Raw genomic sequence first — 15373 nt, forward strand, 5'->3', positions numbered from 1 at the left:
CCAGCCACTCGTTCTAGTGCCATTCTGCTGGATCCGTGTCTAGTGAAGGCCTCTCGTGCACATGTGCTGTGCTAGGCTCTGGGGGCAAAGGGATAACCATCTACACCTCTGCCATCAGAAGTGCCTCTTCAGGAGGCTTCGGGGTTCAGTCATTTACTGAGAGCCTACTGGGTGCTATGCACTGTTCTCAGTGCCAAGGAAGCAAGGAACCAATGACCAATGACATTCCTCAAATCCTCTCTGCAACACCCTGGTCAAAAGCCTTTCCTGACTCCCTATCACTATCCTGTATGCTATGGTTTACCACCCTCTGAATTTTCTCTCTTGCTTAGGCTGGATTCAAAATCCTCTCAACTTTATTTCTCACTATTCTTTCATGCAAATACCCCTTTTCACTCAGGTTAATAAGTAGGCCCATCCATCCATCCATCCATTTGTCCATCCATCCATCCATTTATCCATCCATCCGTCCATCCATTTATCCATCCATCCGTCCATCCATCCATCCATCCATCCATCCATCCATTTATCCATCCATCCATCCATCCATCCATCCATCCATCCATCCATTCTTCCTTGCCCTCACTCATACAGTCACTGGTTCACTCATTCAAAACCTACTTTTCTGAGTCCCGGGCCCCATTCTGAGGATGCTGGGATACTTAGGACCCTGTTCCTTTCCTCTCTAGCTCATGTGAGTAATCAGTCCCCGGAACCCATCTGCCACCCCTCCCCCACCTCCCCGGGAGTGACTGTCCATTTCAAGAAATTCTGGTGTGTATGTGTGTGTTATTGTACGTCTGCGTGTATCTAAGTATGTCTGTGTATACTGTGTGTTTCTGTCTGCGACTGTGTGTTTCTGAGTGTGTATGTCTCTGTGTGTGCCTGTACTGTGGGTGTATCTTTCATCTGTGATGATCTGTGTCTATATGCATGCTTAGATGGGGGCAGGTCCTGCTTCAGAGGTGACTAGGGTGGCTGACTGACTGATGTTCAGAAGCTTCAGGGAGAAAAAGCAATGGTCAGCAATTGTGGTTTTATCTCACATTATTTTTGAAGTTAAAAAAAACACACACATACAACAGGCGGAAACTCATTGCCGATTAATAGCTAGGTCAGATTTAGATAAGTCCAGGCCCAGGGCCAACCAAGAGACTGCTGTGTGCCCAGGCAGGCTGAAGACACTGCTGCCTCCAAACTCTGCAGGGGTCCTGTTAGCCCCTGTGGTGCCACCTGCATTATGAATATACCACCCACCATGCACAGGACACCCACCATCTTCTCTGTGTCTTTATGATGACCCTTAGAGGACAGTTTGTTATTCCCATTCACAGATGAGGACACCAAAGCTCCCGAAGTCGGTCACCTGCCTGAGTCCCTTTACCAGAAAGTAACAGGGCTAGAGTGTGAACCTGGTCCTTCCTTCTGCCAGGTTCAGTTCTATAGGGCTGACGGCCTGTTCTACAGGCCCAGGCTGCATAGACAGTTTTATCCCCAAAGCCCCTGCTCTATGACACACCCTCCTCCGGCCCCATTCTTTTGTCTCTGTCCAAGTGCTTTCAAGTGAGGGCTGAGCTGGCCGTTGACTTGTTTTAACCACCAATTTTCCATGGAGAAAGACATTTCCTTCAACAAGATCGATTAAAACAATATAATTGAGGGAGAGGAAAGTTCTCTAAGCCATCGTGCAGTATCGCTGTAACCCACGCCTTTAACCACTTCCTCATGGTATCGGGAGCTCTTGCTTTTTATAGCTGTACCCAGTGATAAAAACATCAGAGGGAAAAAAAAAAAAAAAACAAACATCAGAGGGCCCCTTCCAGAGGTCCGGGTCCCCACAGTCTACCTGTGGGCGAAGCTGGGCTCAAAGGCCCCACTTCAGCAGCCTGCAGTTTGCCAACTTGATTTGCAATTTAGAACATGATACTTTGACCTTGAGTACTTTGAGCGTATGTGTGCACGCGCGTGTGTGTGTGTTCTCTTAAGACAGAACAGATCCAGTGGTTCTCAGAAAAGCTGGGCCCCTCATTAGAAAGAAGCCCGTGGGCTAAATCATCTTGTCCCTTGTAGATTGTTACCATGGTTGAATTCCTGGCTCTGGGCTGCCTGGGTATTTTACTTTCGCGGCTGCTTATTCTCACTGCGAGCTCAGGCATTAGGACTCCATGCGCTATGGATGCTGAAGCTTAGAGCAAGCCCCTGGCTGGAGCTCAGTGGTGCAGGAACCTTGCCTTGTGAGTTTTGTAGCAAACTCCACCAACAGTGGAAGACTCTGAGCTTTTTTAAATGGTATGAGGACAGAAAACCAATGTAGATGACCACCTCCCTGCCCCTTGCCCTGTTGCATCTGTGGACCAAGCAGCCAGCCCCACTCTAGTGGCTCGGAGCCATCAGAAAGGGCTTCCAGGCCCCAGGATAACAATATTGCTGCTGTCAGGATCCACACCCTATATGCTCTCTCCTCTCTCTGGGCTTGGGTTGCAGCTACCCTCCCCTCTGACTCTGGCCACAAGGTTCCTCTTTGGTCCTGACAGCTAAGTACAGAAGAGATGGTAATAATGCCACCATCTTTCTTCAAGAACCTGCCCAGTGCATATGGAAGGCTGACCCGGTGGCTGAGGGCTCGGCCTTGGAGCCTGGTCACCTGCGTTCAGACTGTGGTTTGGCCTCCACCCAATCCTGTGGTCCTGGGTGAGTCATTTGCCTTTCTGTGTCTTGAGCCCCTTATCTATACAATGGGATGATAATATCATCTGCCTCATGTGATGGTCGTAAGGCACAAAATACTATCTGCAAAATGCTGAGGACACATGAGGAATACTCCACCGAGGTTCTGTCTTTTGATTCTTAGGCATCTCACCCTGAGAGGAAGCACATGGAGCTGATAGCACTGTGTCCACGTGACTCAGGAGGGAAAGGTGCTAGCTAAGGTGTGAAGTCACTATGTGGAGTTGGAAGCCAGGTCGGGTGCTGTGTTCAGCGGCATCTGGCTGTATTTAGATGCTGAGATTCGGAGCCTCAGCCCTACTTGGGGCCAGAACCGGCCCCAGCCCCTGGCCCTCTCTGCAACTTTTGGTATATGCCTCACCCAGTGCTGGCCTCAGCTCAGCCCTACCTTCAGGATGGCCTAACCTCATTGCAGTGCCTTTGCTTTGCCCATGACCCTCCATCCTGACTGTGAGGCATAAAGACCACTAGAACTTTCTGGAAGCAGTGTCGGAATGTGCTCCCTTACTTTAGGAAATATGTCCAGTTGGGATCTCAGGAGGATGGATCTCCTCCCCTCTGGGCATCTGTCTTTTGTCTGCTTTACACAATGGATAACAGCAGCAGTGACTCAGGTGCACTTTGCTTTACAGTTTCCAGAATGCTTTCCTCTGCAATGCTTCAAGGAATCTTCTCAAAGACCCAGTGAGAGCGGCACCCTCTGGTATACCCATTGCAGTATTTCTGGTATTTTTACCAGTTTCTGATGGTTTAGTTCAGGGTAAGGGCTAGGATGGAAACATATTCTATGGATTCAGCCCAATCGGTGCTCTCTTTACATTGGAGTAAGAGGGTACAATTCGGCTCAAGAACATGGCATCTTGTTCTGGGTATAAAAACACATATGTCATAATGTAGAGGTTGAGAGCATGGCCAAGATGAGCTGCTTGGATTGGGGTCCTGGCTCTGCCAGTCACCTGCTGAGTGATGTTGGGCAAGGTCCTGAACCTTTCTGTACCTTAGTATCCTCCTCTCTAAGATAAAGGGTCAAATAACATTTACTTCTGAGAGTTGTAGAGAGGATTTAATGAGTTTATTTGTATGGAGTCCTTACAACTATACCTGAAACTTTGCAACTACTCAGTACATATTAACTATCATTATTAGTTTTTGTTGTTGCCAAGCTCCTAGGTCCAGGTACATTTTAGATACACCATAAGTGAGAATATCTTTTTCCACTTGGGCCTCAGTTTGCCTCCCTGCAAAATGGGGTGGCAATTGTACCTACTTCCCCTCAATGTTGCAGAGATTGCACGAGACACAAATTTCCTGAGGGTGAGTACTGGCAGGTGGTTGTAGGTGGGCAGTACACAGGACTTTCCAGCCCAGGCCCCTTACTACAGAGTTTGGTCAGAGAACTAGAACCTCCTACTTCCTGCTCAGGGTCCTGGGGCCCAACAAACTCTGTAGCCCAGCTGCCTGCATCTGTAGGCTGGGTCAGACCCTGGCAGCATTTGTGGCTTTGCACAAGTTACTGAATTTCTCGATGTCTTCATTTTCATATTTGTGACAATGGGAACAGTGACAGCAGCCAACTTGTATAGCTTTTGTGAGGATAAATGAGAGGACGTGGGGGAAGCTCTTGTGTTAATAGCCGAAGCCCTCAATCAATGGCCCTTGCTGTGTGTTACCAATGGCAGTGGCACTAGTAATAGTATGGTGCTGGTAGTCCCATAGAACACCAGTATGGTGCTGGTAGTCTTGCTGAACAACCTTCCCCCCACCCTGCATTATTCCTGATGCCATAGTGGGCAACAGTGTCTGAGCTGTGGGGTGGTCCACAGACAGAAAACTCTGGGGTTGTACCCTAGCCAAGGCACTCAGCCCACCTCCCCCACCCTGGGCAGATGACCAATCCCACCAACAGCCCAGGCCTGGAGATGGACCTCCTGGTGTTCCCACCGCCTGCATTCCTGGAGTGGAAAGGCTCCCAGCCAGCCAGCATTTGACAGAGACTTGCATTGACTCTGCTGGAAAAATGTACTTGCGCAATGACTGTGTTTCCATCACCTTCTAGGTGGGCATATGTTCGAAAGTCTAACTCTGTCTTAACTGAGCCAGGAAACTTACTATTTAAGGAGACCCAGGAGGTGAGGGTGGGGGAAGTGGCCCCACCTGTCAGGGTTCTCTGCTCACAGGACAATTCTCATCTTTGTCCCTGTCAACCACTACTGGCTTTTGGCCTCAATATACAAATTTAGTCAATGATCCTTCTGTCTTTCTGTCTAGTGCCTGCACTTCCCAGGTAAGGAAACTGAGGCCAAGAGAGATACTCATTCAAGATCACACTTGATGTTGATAGGATGGTGATAAGTCCTGCCCTCCCAAATGCCTGTAGGCATCTCCGGGAAGGGTCCTGGGACTTCCAAGTGTGGATGAATGATGCAGAGTCCTAATGTGGCCCTGAGATCTCTGGGCTGAGTGGGAGGTGATGGGGGAGGATACAATCTAGACTATTTGTCCTGAGTCTGTGTTTTCTTCCAGGGTGGCTCTGCATTCTCCCCAGCTGTTGTCATCAGCCAGGGGAGGGCTCAGGAGCAGGCAGCTGCTCTGGCAGAGGAGATCGGCTGCCCCACCTCGTCCACCCAAGAACTGGTGTCCTGTCTCCGCCAGAAGCCTGCCAGCATCCTCAATGATGCCCAGACCAAGGTGGGCACTTGTATATGAGTTGGCTGGGGAGCGACACTCTCTGATCTTTTCCAAATGGGAAACCAGGCCTAGAAAGGAGACCTGACCCACCCAAGACCACACAGCAGGTGGATGACTGGCGGAAGTTAGAACGTGCACAACCTGATCCCCAGCACCGTCGGTGGACCCAGCTTGTAATAGACCAGGCATAGGTACTGAAGGTGGACATATCTCTCTACACATTGGATTTTATCCGTAAAATATAATGTGGGCCTTATAGGGTAGGAGGATATGATGAAGGGAAACATGTAAAGGGTGGATCCTAACTGTGCTGGGACCATGGAGACACTCTATCAAGTCACAGCCACACAGATCGAGCATTATGGTCATAACTGCAGTGGACTTGGGTCACCTCGTCCCCTTATGTGCTCCCTTTTTCCACCTGAGAAGATCCTGCTCACTGCCCACAGTCTCTGGCTATCCCTAACATTGATGAAGGTGACACTAGTGGGAAGAACTATTGTCCTCAGAGCCAAGGGTTTGATGCCTTCAGCAATGGGTCTGGACTCATAGACCCAGAGCAGGTCTGAACCACAGCTCCCCCCAAGTATGGGCCAATGAGAGAGTGGCTACAGCTGATGAATTTCTCTGTTGGATCCTGGCTTTGGCCACCACCTGCTCCTCCATGAATGCCTACTCCCACTCACTTACACACGTATAGGTTCAGGCTTAGACATTCCTTCCTGTGGATCTATAATCACTTCAGTGGGAAAACTCCAGGAAGCTCCCCTTGGGACCACCCATTGCTCAGAGTGAGATTTGCCTTCCAGCTCCTTGCCTGGTATCCCTCCTGCCTGTTTTTCTTGTAATTTGACTCTGATTTCCCAACACAGCCCCAGATGGATAACCAGCACCAGCATTCACTACAGTTAAACCATGATTAAGAAAAGCAATCCAACTGATTCTTCTAGAACCCTGTTTTAAAAGAAGGATAAAATCCATACACATAATGGCATCCCTTTGCACCCAATGTAGCTCCTGGCCGTGAGTGGCCCTTTCCACTACTGGGGTCCTGTGGTTGATGGCCAGTACCTCCGAGAGGCTCCAGCCAGAGCACTTCAGAGGACTCTGCGGGCAAAGGTGGATCTGCTGATTGGGAGTTCTCAAGATGACGGGCTCATCAACAGAGCGAAAGCCGTGAAGGTAGGCAGAGAGGAGCCTCAGAGGTCCCCCGTTGGCTGTGTCCCCGTGGCTCTGGACCTTAAAGTCTGACCTTGGTCCAGAGTCACTGACTTACTCGCTCATTTATGAAATAATCTCTAAAATACCACTCTGTGCAAAGGCCCTGTAAGGAGCTTGGGAGATGGTAATGGGGGGAATTGTTTCAGACCTAAGACAGATGCAGGGTTGTGAGCAACACAGACACCTTCACCCCCACATTCACAGATTCCATCTGTGAGTGAATCACCGGGGGAAGCAGTGAGCAGAGGCTGACCAAGGAGATCTGTGAGCTTCGGGGTTCTAGGCGGTGGATCCCCCTGCCCCCTGAAGAAGGTTTGTCCCACTGAGGAACTGAAGGAGCAGAGGTGGGCGGTCGAAAGGGCACCCTCTCCCAGTCCTGGCAAGGAAAGCCCCAGCCCCATTCTGATTTTCTTCCCTGGGAAAACTGGGCAGGCAAGGGGGTGTTTTACCATGTACCTGGCAAAGGCGACTTCGCTTGGCTGCTTGGAGACATGGTGAAATGGGAAAAAGTCATAGTCTTCTGTTTGAACACCCACTTCCTGCTCTGACCAGATGCCCTCATGCCTCACTAGGATGTGACTTGCCTTAGAAGAGGCCAAGCATGCTCTCCTCCAGCCTGCCCTCCCATCCTTGTCAGGCTGCTCTTTTTTTTTTTTTTAAGATTTTATTTATCTGTTCACGAGTCACAGAGAGAGAGAAAGAGAGAGAGAGAGAGAGAGAGAGAGAGACATAAGCAAAGGGAGAAGCAAGCTCCTCACAGGGATCCTGACATGGGTGTTAATCCCAGGACCCCGAGATCATGGCCTGAGCCAAAGGCAGATGCCCAACCACTGAGCCACCCAGATATCCCAGGCCACTCTGAAAAGATCCTTTAAGTTGTCAGGTCTGGGATGGTGGTCACCACGCGAGAAACACAGTGAACAGACACAGACACACTCTGCATGGGGCTGTGTCTGGCTCCGTTGAATATAAGGCAGCCTAACTGAAATTAAAAAAAAAAAAAATCATTCATGCCACCTCATGGGATCCTGCATTGCCTTGGATTATTCGATTCCCTCCGGTAACATGTCTCACTTGGGGGACTCTGTCTTACAGCAATAAAAACACCACTTTGACATGATCTCTATGTACAAGAGTATTTATCACAGCATGAATTATGGTTGCAAAAGGTTGGAAGCAGCCCAAGTGCGCATTAACAGAGCAATGGTGGACAAAGTTAGGCTACACGCAAACTGTTAAATATTATGCAGATGGCGAAAGGGATGAACCAGATTCATCTCTACTGGCTTGAGGGATGCCAGTGACATGTTGTTAAATGGAAAACAAAAAAGCCAGAATGCAGAGGAATTGTGTAATTAAGGTAGCATCCATATCTGTTAAAATAACCAGCCTGTATCCATCTGTAAATAAGTAAATGTGCATAATTTTATGTTTCTTTGTGAAAGGGTTGGAGTGTGGGAAGTTATATAGCCAGCATTAATATCGGTTACCTCAGGAGGTGTAGCAGAGTGAAAAGGGATAGGATGAATTTAATATTACTAATATTACTACATATACACATGTGTGTTACGTATAACATATATATGTGTGTGTGTGTGTATTTGTATAAGATTTTATCCATTTATTCATGAGAGACACAGAGAGAGAGGCAGAGACACGGGCAGAGGGAGAAGCAGGCTCCATGCAGGGAGCCCGGGATCACGACCTGAGCCAAAGACAGGTGCTCAACCCCTGAGCCCCAGGTGCCCTATGTATAGACACATAGAGAGTGCTGGGAGAGTGTTTTGTGTATGTGTGGGCTGGGGGACTCGGTGTAGACCAGAACTTAGTCACCATTAGCTCCTGTCCAGTCGAGAAAGAACTTTTGCATCTGCTCCATCTCCACGTTTTCCTGCCGAGCACCCTACATATAACACAGCCCTTACTTCAAGGGGCTGTAACTTAATTATTGAGCTGGGCTGACGCTTGGGAAGCATTGAAAAGATGCCCCTTCTCCACCACAAGCCCTGGGCCTTTCTTCTCCCCAGTAGTGGGTCTTTGAATGGCTTTTGATCTACCCCTTTATAATGTAAGTATAAATCATATACATGTGTATTGCTGCACTAATATGCTGAATTGCTATAAAAGATTCATGAAAACATAACAAATTTAAAGCCTGAGAAAGAAATGAATGTTTTTAGATGTATGCTGCACCCTGTAGAGCTCCTTGCCAGAGACGGTGCCCTGTGGCATGGGCACCAGGGAAAGAAATAGCCACTCTCCCTGGACCCTTCTCCATGCAACATCTCATTTTATGCTGCCCCACGGGGATGTGGGATCCTTGTGCAGAAGAGACTATATCCTCACAGCTCTCGTTCTTTGGACCATGTCCTGAAAATTTATCTTAGCCGTCTCTGACTCTAGAGAGAAGGACGACTTTTCTATGCCCAGGAGTCTGGGAATCATTCTAGACGGGTGGGAGGATACAGGCCCTGGCAGCTAGCTCCTATACCCCTCTGCCTGCAGGTCTGAGGATGGGGGGCTCTTACCAGCAGGTTTGGGGCTGCGGTGGGCCAGAGGACAACCCCAGTCTGATGATCTGATTATGCCAGGCCACTGTAGGAGGGTTGTGTAGCCATGAGGCCGCCTCAGGCTTCCTCTTCTCCTGCAGTATGTTTGGGAGTCTCCTGGCTCTGTCCTGAATCTCTGAGCCCCCGATCCCACCCCAGCCAGGAGTCTGGATCCAGACAACTGGGATCCCTCCTTAGCAATGTATCTCCATTCCTCCCATTGACTCTCCCACTGAGGCTTTCAAGGAGATGTTTCCTTGGGGCACTTGCGAAGAAAGATGGTGTCTGCCGACAGGAGCTCCCTGCCCACACCAGGGCCTGGCTGGGCAAGTGTGCCCTCATGTGCAGGCACCAGCATAGGGAGGGTGCTGGAGGGCAGGGCTAAGCACCAGGCAGCCCTGTTTCACAATTGATTATCCAAACCCCAGTCAGTCCTGGGCCAGAGCTGTCCTGGGCACATTTACTCCTGGCCAGAGCCTTCCTCTCTTGCTTCACTTCTCTGCTCCTTCTCTTCTGAACATGTGCCAGTCTGGCCACTGAGTGGTTTCGTGAGCCTTAGTCCTGCCAAGAATTCATCTGAGGAACTGAGAGAGGGTCAGGAATAGTGATGGACGGGTTTGAGGCCAGCACCACCCTTCCGATGCCATTAGGTGCTGATGTTTCTGGAATGGGTCCCTCCAGCCCAGCCTTATACCTCCAGCCTGGCCTTTTCCCTTGGACTCGAGATTGGTTTGGCCCAGAGTCTATTTGCCATCTCCAGTGAGATGTCTCATAGCTTCCAGCCCCGAACACATCCAGAAGGATCTGCTGACTCCTCTGTGGCCTGCTTCAGTGAGCATGTGCTGCTGAATGCATCTCAGTAAACAGTGACTCCAGCTTTTGCATGCAGGGCTGCAGGCTAACATTCATCATGACTCTGCTCCTCTCCATCCTATCAGCACCGCGTCAGCAAACCCAGCTGGCTCTATCTTCCAATTGCACCCAGGATCCAACTACCCCACACCACCTCTTCTGCCCTCACCCTGAACCATACCACCATCTTTCTCCAGGACTTTTGTAATAGCCCACAACTAGCTCCCTGCATCCCCTGTGATCTTTGAGGACCACAGTGGAGCCCCCAACTAGCTCCCTGCATCCCCTGTGATCTGTGAGGACCACAGTGGCCAGAGCCATCCCTCTACATAGTGTCAGATCCTATCCCCGCCCCCGAACCCCAGCCAAAGCCCTCTAGTGGCCTCAATTCCTGCAGAGGAAAACCGTGGTCCTTACGATGACCACAACCCAATGAGGCCCCCATCTCCTCTCTGACCCCACCTCCTGCTGCCCCCCCTTGCTCACTGCACTTAATCCCAACTAATCGCTTTGGTGTTCCTCAAATATGCCAAGCATGCTCCCATCTTAGTGTCTTGACATGTGCCCTTCCCTCTTCTAGAATGTTCTCCAGATAACTCACTTCCTCACTTCTTCAGAGTACTTGCTAGACCACCCAGATGGAAAAGGCAGCCATATCTCCAGCGTTCTTTCTCCCTCTTATCCTGTTCCCCGTCCTCAGCACTTCCGCCCCTTGACATACTATACTTTGTCTATTGTGTTTCTTCCCCAACTAGAATATGAGCACTGAAACTTTATTAGTGTTGCTTTCTGCTTTATCTCCAGTGCTACGAAAGTACCTGGTATACAATAAGGGCTCAATGACTCCTCCTTAGATTGAGAGAATGAAATTAGGGCGACCTGACAATGTGCCAGAAGCTAACCTAGGAGTCTTCTAGGATATAATCCGCCTTCTAACAACCTTATGATCTATGATTTGTTATCTATTCAGACAGGAGAGCAGTTCAGAGAGAGAGCAAAATTCAAATCCAGATCTAAGTCCAAAGGCATCCCCTTCCTGTTACAGCACTCTGGGAAAAGCCAGGTCCTCCCTCTAAGGGCTCCCCACCCACCAATGGACACAAACACAGCTAGACCAAGGGCTGCCATGTGCAAAGGGCCTCGCAGTCCCACCTCCATTCTTACTGTACCTCAACCAAGACCCTGCGAGGTAGAGGCCCACAAACTGATATTTAACACAGTTTGACTGAGGAAGAAGGCTTCCAGAGATTTAATGATTGTCCCAAGATCATTGAACCAGTCATTTACAAAGCCAAGTCTCCACTGAAGATCTCTGGCTCCAAATGGGGAACTCTGTGCCCAACCCCATGTATACCAAACTCTAGGGCAGGGAGGGCAAATGCACCAGCACCACCTGTACCCTCCCAGTCACACTCACAGGCCAGAGGAATCCTCAGAATCCTAACCAACAACAGGACCGCAACACTGTAGTGTAGACACACAAGCGGAACCCAGCTACCAGCTGCTCTCTACACACAGTATAAGTTACTCTTTTAAATCATAATATCCTGCTCACACAAGCCCCTGGGTTGCCTTTCCTTGCCTCAGCCTGCTCATGACCCTCATTCAGACTTCAGTTTGTGGGTTTCTCCATTTCACCCAGAAGGTTCCATAGGACCTGGGTCCAGCTACCATTAGCTGAGGGGAACCCCAGGTTGGCATGTTCCCGAGAGCCTCAATCCCAGCAATTCCTTCTCCTGAATCCTTCTACGTCAGCCCAGCTCCTCCTGCCCATCTGGGCTAAGAAGCAGAACATTGCAGAAAACCACCACAGCCTAGAGCAGGTGTCAGGCATGTTTTCCTAACACAGAGACCTATTTGTTTAGTCATGCCCCACTCAGGGAGGCCATTTACTATGTGCCAGATGCTGTGTGGGTGTTTGGGGTACAAGTATACATCCAATCCCTGCCCTCAAGGAGCTCACAGTCAAGTAAGGAGATCGAAAATGAGCATAAGTATATAACGAAAATCCAGTTTGATACGCACTAAATAGAGAGATGGACATCCTAGTACGGGGCCTTAAGAGGTGCTGGGGCCAGAGGAGGGGGCCACTGGAGCCACAGTGGCATCACCAGCAGGAATGTCAAAGACCTGACCACGACCCTGTCCCCCAGGCAGCAGGAGGAGCATTTGGGTTCCCCAACACCTGAGCCATAGTTTTCTTATCTGTAAAACTGGGAGATTACCAGTCAATATCCTCACTAAGATGTTGAATGAAATCACCTATGCATCCATATCTTGCAGGTAGTACGTGCTCAATAAATATTAGTTTTTCACCTAATTCTTCAGTTGTATGATTAGGATTAGTATCCAGAGCTATTTTCCCTGATCCAGAGACTTCTCCAGAGAAAGCAGAAATACAAAGGACACACAACCACTGAATCACCTCGCCTGACCTGAGCCAGTTTTCCAAATCGTGGTAGACACCCACACATGCTTTTCCTTATGCCAGCCCTGCATTCATACCATCCAGAGCCCAACCCACAAACCCACACGGTCCGGCTTCCCAGGGGAAGTCACAGGAGCGGGAGGCGTCCCTCCCACCCCAAGTGAGCCCCTGGACCCACCCATTACTTCAGCAGAGACCCACCAAATCCGACAGACCATGTAGGGGTGGGTGGGCAGGGCTGCCAGCAAGTCCGTGTGAAGACCCTCACCCACCTACCACCCCAGGCCAGCCATGGGCCACACAGAGAGTCCTAATGACACCAGCAAAGTTAACACATACCCGTGGAGCATCACGGCTGCCTGAGATGCCTGGAAAGCCTCCGCTCTCGGAGAATGATCTTATTTTCTGAAGTAGCAGCTTTCTGTTGAAATTCATCAGTCGCTCTGGTAGGGATTTTTTTCCCTCTTTTCTCTCTCTCTCTCTCTCTCTCTCTCTCTAACTGGTGAAATTGACAGTCTGCCTACATTAACCGGGCATTAATTTGCATGATCAAAAGCAGATTTGTTCCAAGATGCACTGTTCTCTCTTCCCCTCCAAGCACAAGCATCTCCAAGGAAGGCGAGAAAAATCAGAAACAGCGCCGCCACCGTGCCCCGAGCTTGGGCAGGAGCTGGTCCCGTCCAGGAGCAGGTGGAGTGGGGGCCCTTCGGGGAGTGAGGAGGGGAAAGCAGCCCGTCTGAGAGTTGGAAGCAGCACCTGGCAGCCCGAGGCGCTGGCACCAGCCCCAGCACAGGAAAATCAAGCCTTTGGTGACAGATTATAGCAGAGGAGCATGCAGGAGTCCCAACGGGTGCACAGCACTTCCTGAAAAGCGGCATTTGAGTGGGTGGGTGTTAGAGTCCGCACCCGACCCCCGCATGGCGGGGTGCACGGTGGGGTGCTGTCGAGAGCCCCACGACCTGGAAGCAGAAAAATGGGTCTCAGTTCTTGGCTTCGGTCACACAATTCAGGCAAGTTGATTACCCAGTCTGAGCTCAGTTCCTTTATCCTTCGGTGGGCACAGTGAGACCAGCCCTGCCTGTCCCCTGCAGTGTGATCTAGAGGCTTCCAGGCAAAGGAGACAGCTCTCAACACCAGGGAGTCCGGTCGGGTCCCAGGCTCTGCGCCTCCGGGCAACACTGCAAGCCCTTCACGCCCGCGCCGTGGGTCCCGGGCTCATGCAGGGCGCCTCGTCTAAGTGTCCTCCGTCCTGCCAGCATCCCTGCCAGGTGGGATTATCAGGTTCTGTTCAGAGAAAGCTGGAGATCGGCGGGGTTGGCTTATCCCCCCAAACTAGTAAAAATATTTTATGACTGCGCTGGTAAAGATGAATGTGAGCCGTGCTGGATTCGTTATTACATATTCATTATGATCCATTTATTTTTTTTTTCTTCTGGTCTTAAAAGAAATTGAAAGGAACATTTTTCTCGTGGGCCCTAAAGTCACGGCGGGCCCTAGGCACTGGGCCTGCTGTGCCTGATGGAGAAGCGGGCTGCTTGTCCCTGGACATCCACAGTGGGTGGAAGAGGCAGGGACAGTCCATGCACTAATTCTTGCCCACGTCCAAAGTATACTTACAAAGGGGCTCTCCTCTAGGCTGCAGGGGGAAAGTCATAACCCCAGTAGATAAGGCTCCTGGCTTATGGAGTTCATGTGTGAGTGAGAGGACACAGGCAATGATGTGTGGGCAAATTAAGAATCTTAGATTTTTTTTTAAGATTTTATTTATCTATGCATGAGAGACACACACACACAGAGAGAGAGAGAGAGAGAGAGAGAGGCAGAGACACAGGCAGAGGGAGAAGCAGGCTCCATGCAGGGAGCCCGACATGGGACCCGATCCCCAGTCTCCAGGATCAGGCCCTGGGTGAAGGTAGGCGCTAAACTGCTAAGCCACTGGAGCTGCCCAAGAATTTTAGATCTTGAGGGGCACGTGGGTGGCTCATTTGGTCAATCGCCCAATTCTTGGTTTTGATCTCAGGGTCCTAGGATCAAGCCCCGCATAGGGCTTTGTGCTCAGGGCAGAGTCTGCTTGAGAGTCTCCCCCTCCCTACCCCCTCCCAAAATAAATAGATAAATCTTAAAAAAAAAAAAAGGACTTTCAAATCTTGAAAAGTGATGAATAAAATGGAAATGTGAATCCAAGGTATCTTGGCAGGGAGGACAGAGACTTGAATGATGAGGTGGGGCCGGCTCAGGGGAGATCTGAGTAAAAAGCTAGTGCAAAGGCCCAGTGTCAAGGCTTATTTGTGGAGACATAGGAGGCTGGAAGACTAAGAAATGCTGTGGATAACAGAGGAAGGTATAGCAGAGGAAGTGGGATATGTTAGATGAGATATCATAAGCGTTAGGAGAGTGATTCTGTTCTACTTGCAGTGGGCAGTCACTGGAATGTTTTACACTAGAGAGTGATTGTACTGATTCATTTTTTTTTTTTAAGAGCATTCTGGCAACATAGAGTTGACTATGAAGAGATAACAAAGAATGTAGAGACCAGACTGCCCTGCGTTGGGAGATCCAGGAAGCAAGTTGATAATTTAAAAAAGGATTGCAGGCATGGTAATGGTGAGAAATAACCAGATTTGGTGTAAACCTTGGATTGGCAGGAGCATGATGGGAGTTCAGGAGAAAGGTCAGAGCAATAGATACAGATCTAGAAGAAAACCAGGAAGATTTGATGTCACAAAAGCCAGGAAAAGCATATTTCTGAAGGCAAGCAGAGGTCAAGTGTGGGATGTCATTGAGAGTGGCGTAAGCAGAGGGCAGAGGTGGGGCCACTGGGCCTGCCAGGGCATGGGTGATGATGAGGGCCATCTCAGTGCAGCGAGGGGGAGGGAAGGCTGTTCGGGCGGGGAGCCTGGGGAGTGAG

The 15373-nt window shown here is 49.9% G+C and overlaps 2 protein-coding genes across 6 annotated transcripts in view; one reads left to right on the forward strand and one right to left on the reverse strand.

Moving 5' to 3' along the window:
* TG (thyroglobulin) overlaps nt 1-15373 on the forward strand; it is a 249030-nt gene that overhangs the window by 207754 nt on the left and 25903 nt on the right. For both annotated transcript variants that reach the window (XM_077847310.1, XM_077847311.1), the window contains 2 exons: nt 5251-5415; nt 6430-6597. In XM_077847310.1, the coding sequence (XP_077703436.1) occupies nt 5251-5415; nt 6430-6597 (333 nt within the window). The remainder of the gene's footprint in view (nt 1-5250; nt 5416-6429; nt 6598-15373) is intronic.
* The window catches only part of SLA (Src like adaptor), an 87689-nt gene that overhangs the window by 53764 nt on the left and 18552 nt on the right, over nt 1-15373 (reverse strand). The window contains exon 1 of one of the 4 annotated variants that reach the window (XM_077847314.1): nt 12805-13075. The exons of 1 other annotated variant lie outside the window; for it this stretch is intronic. The gene's annotated coding sequence lies outside the window, so the exon portion shown is untranslated. Of the gene's footprint in view, nt 1-12804; nt 13076-15373 lie in introns of those variants that run through there. 2 more of the 4 variants (XM_077847319.1, XM_077847318.1) reach the window with 2 other exon arrangements.

This window comes from Canis aureus, chromosome 14 (assembly GCF_053574225.1).
Source record: "Canis aureus isolate CA01 chromosome 14, VMU_Caureus_v.1.0, whole genome shotgun sequence".
In the NCBI taxonomy this organism is placed as follows: domain Eukaryota; kingdom Metazoa; phylum Chordata; class Mammalia; order Carnivora; family Canidae; genus Canis; species Canis aureus.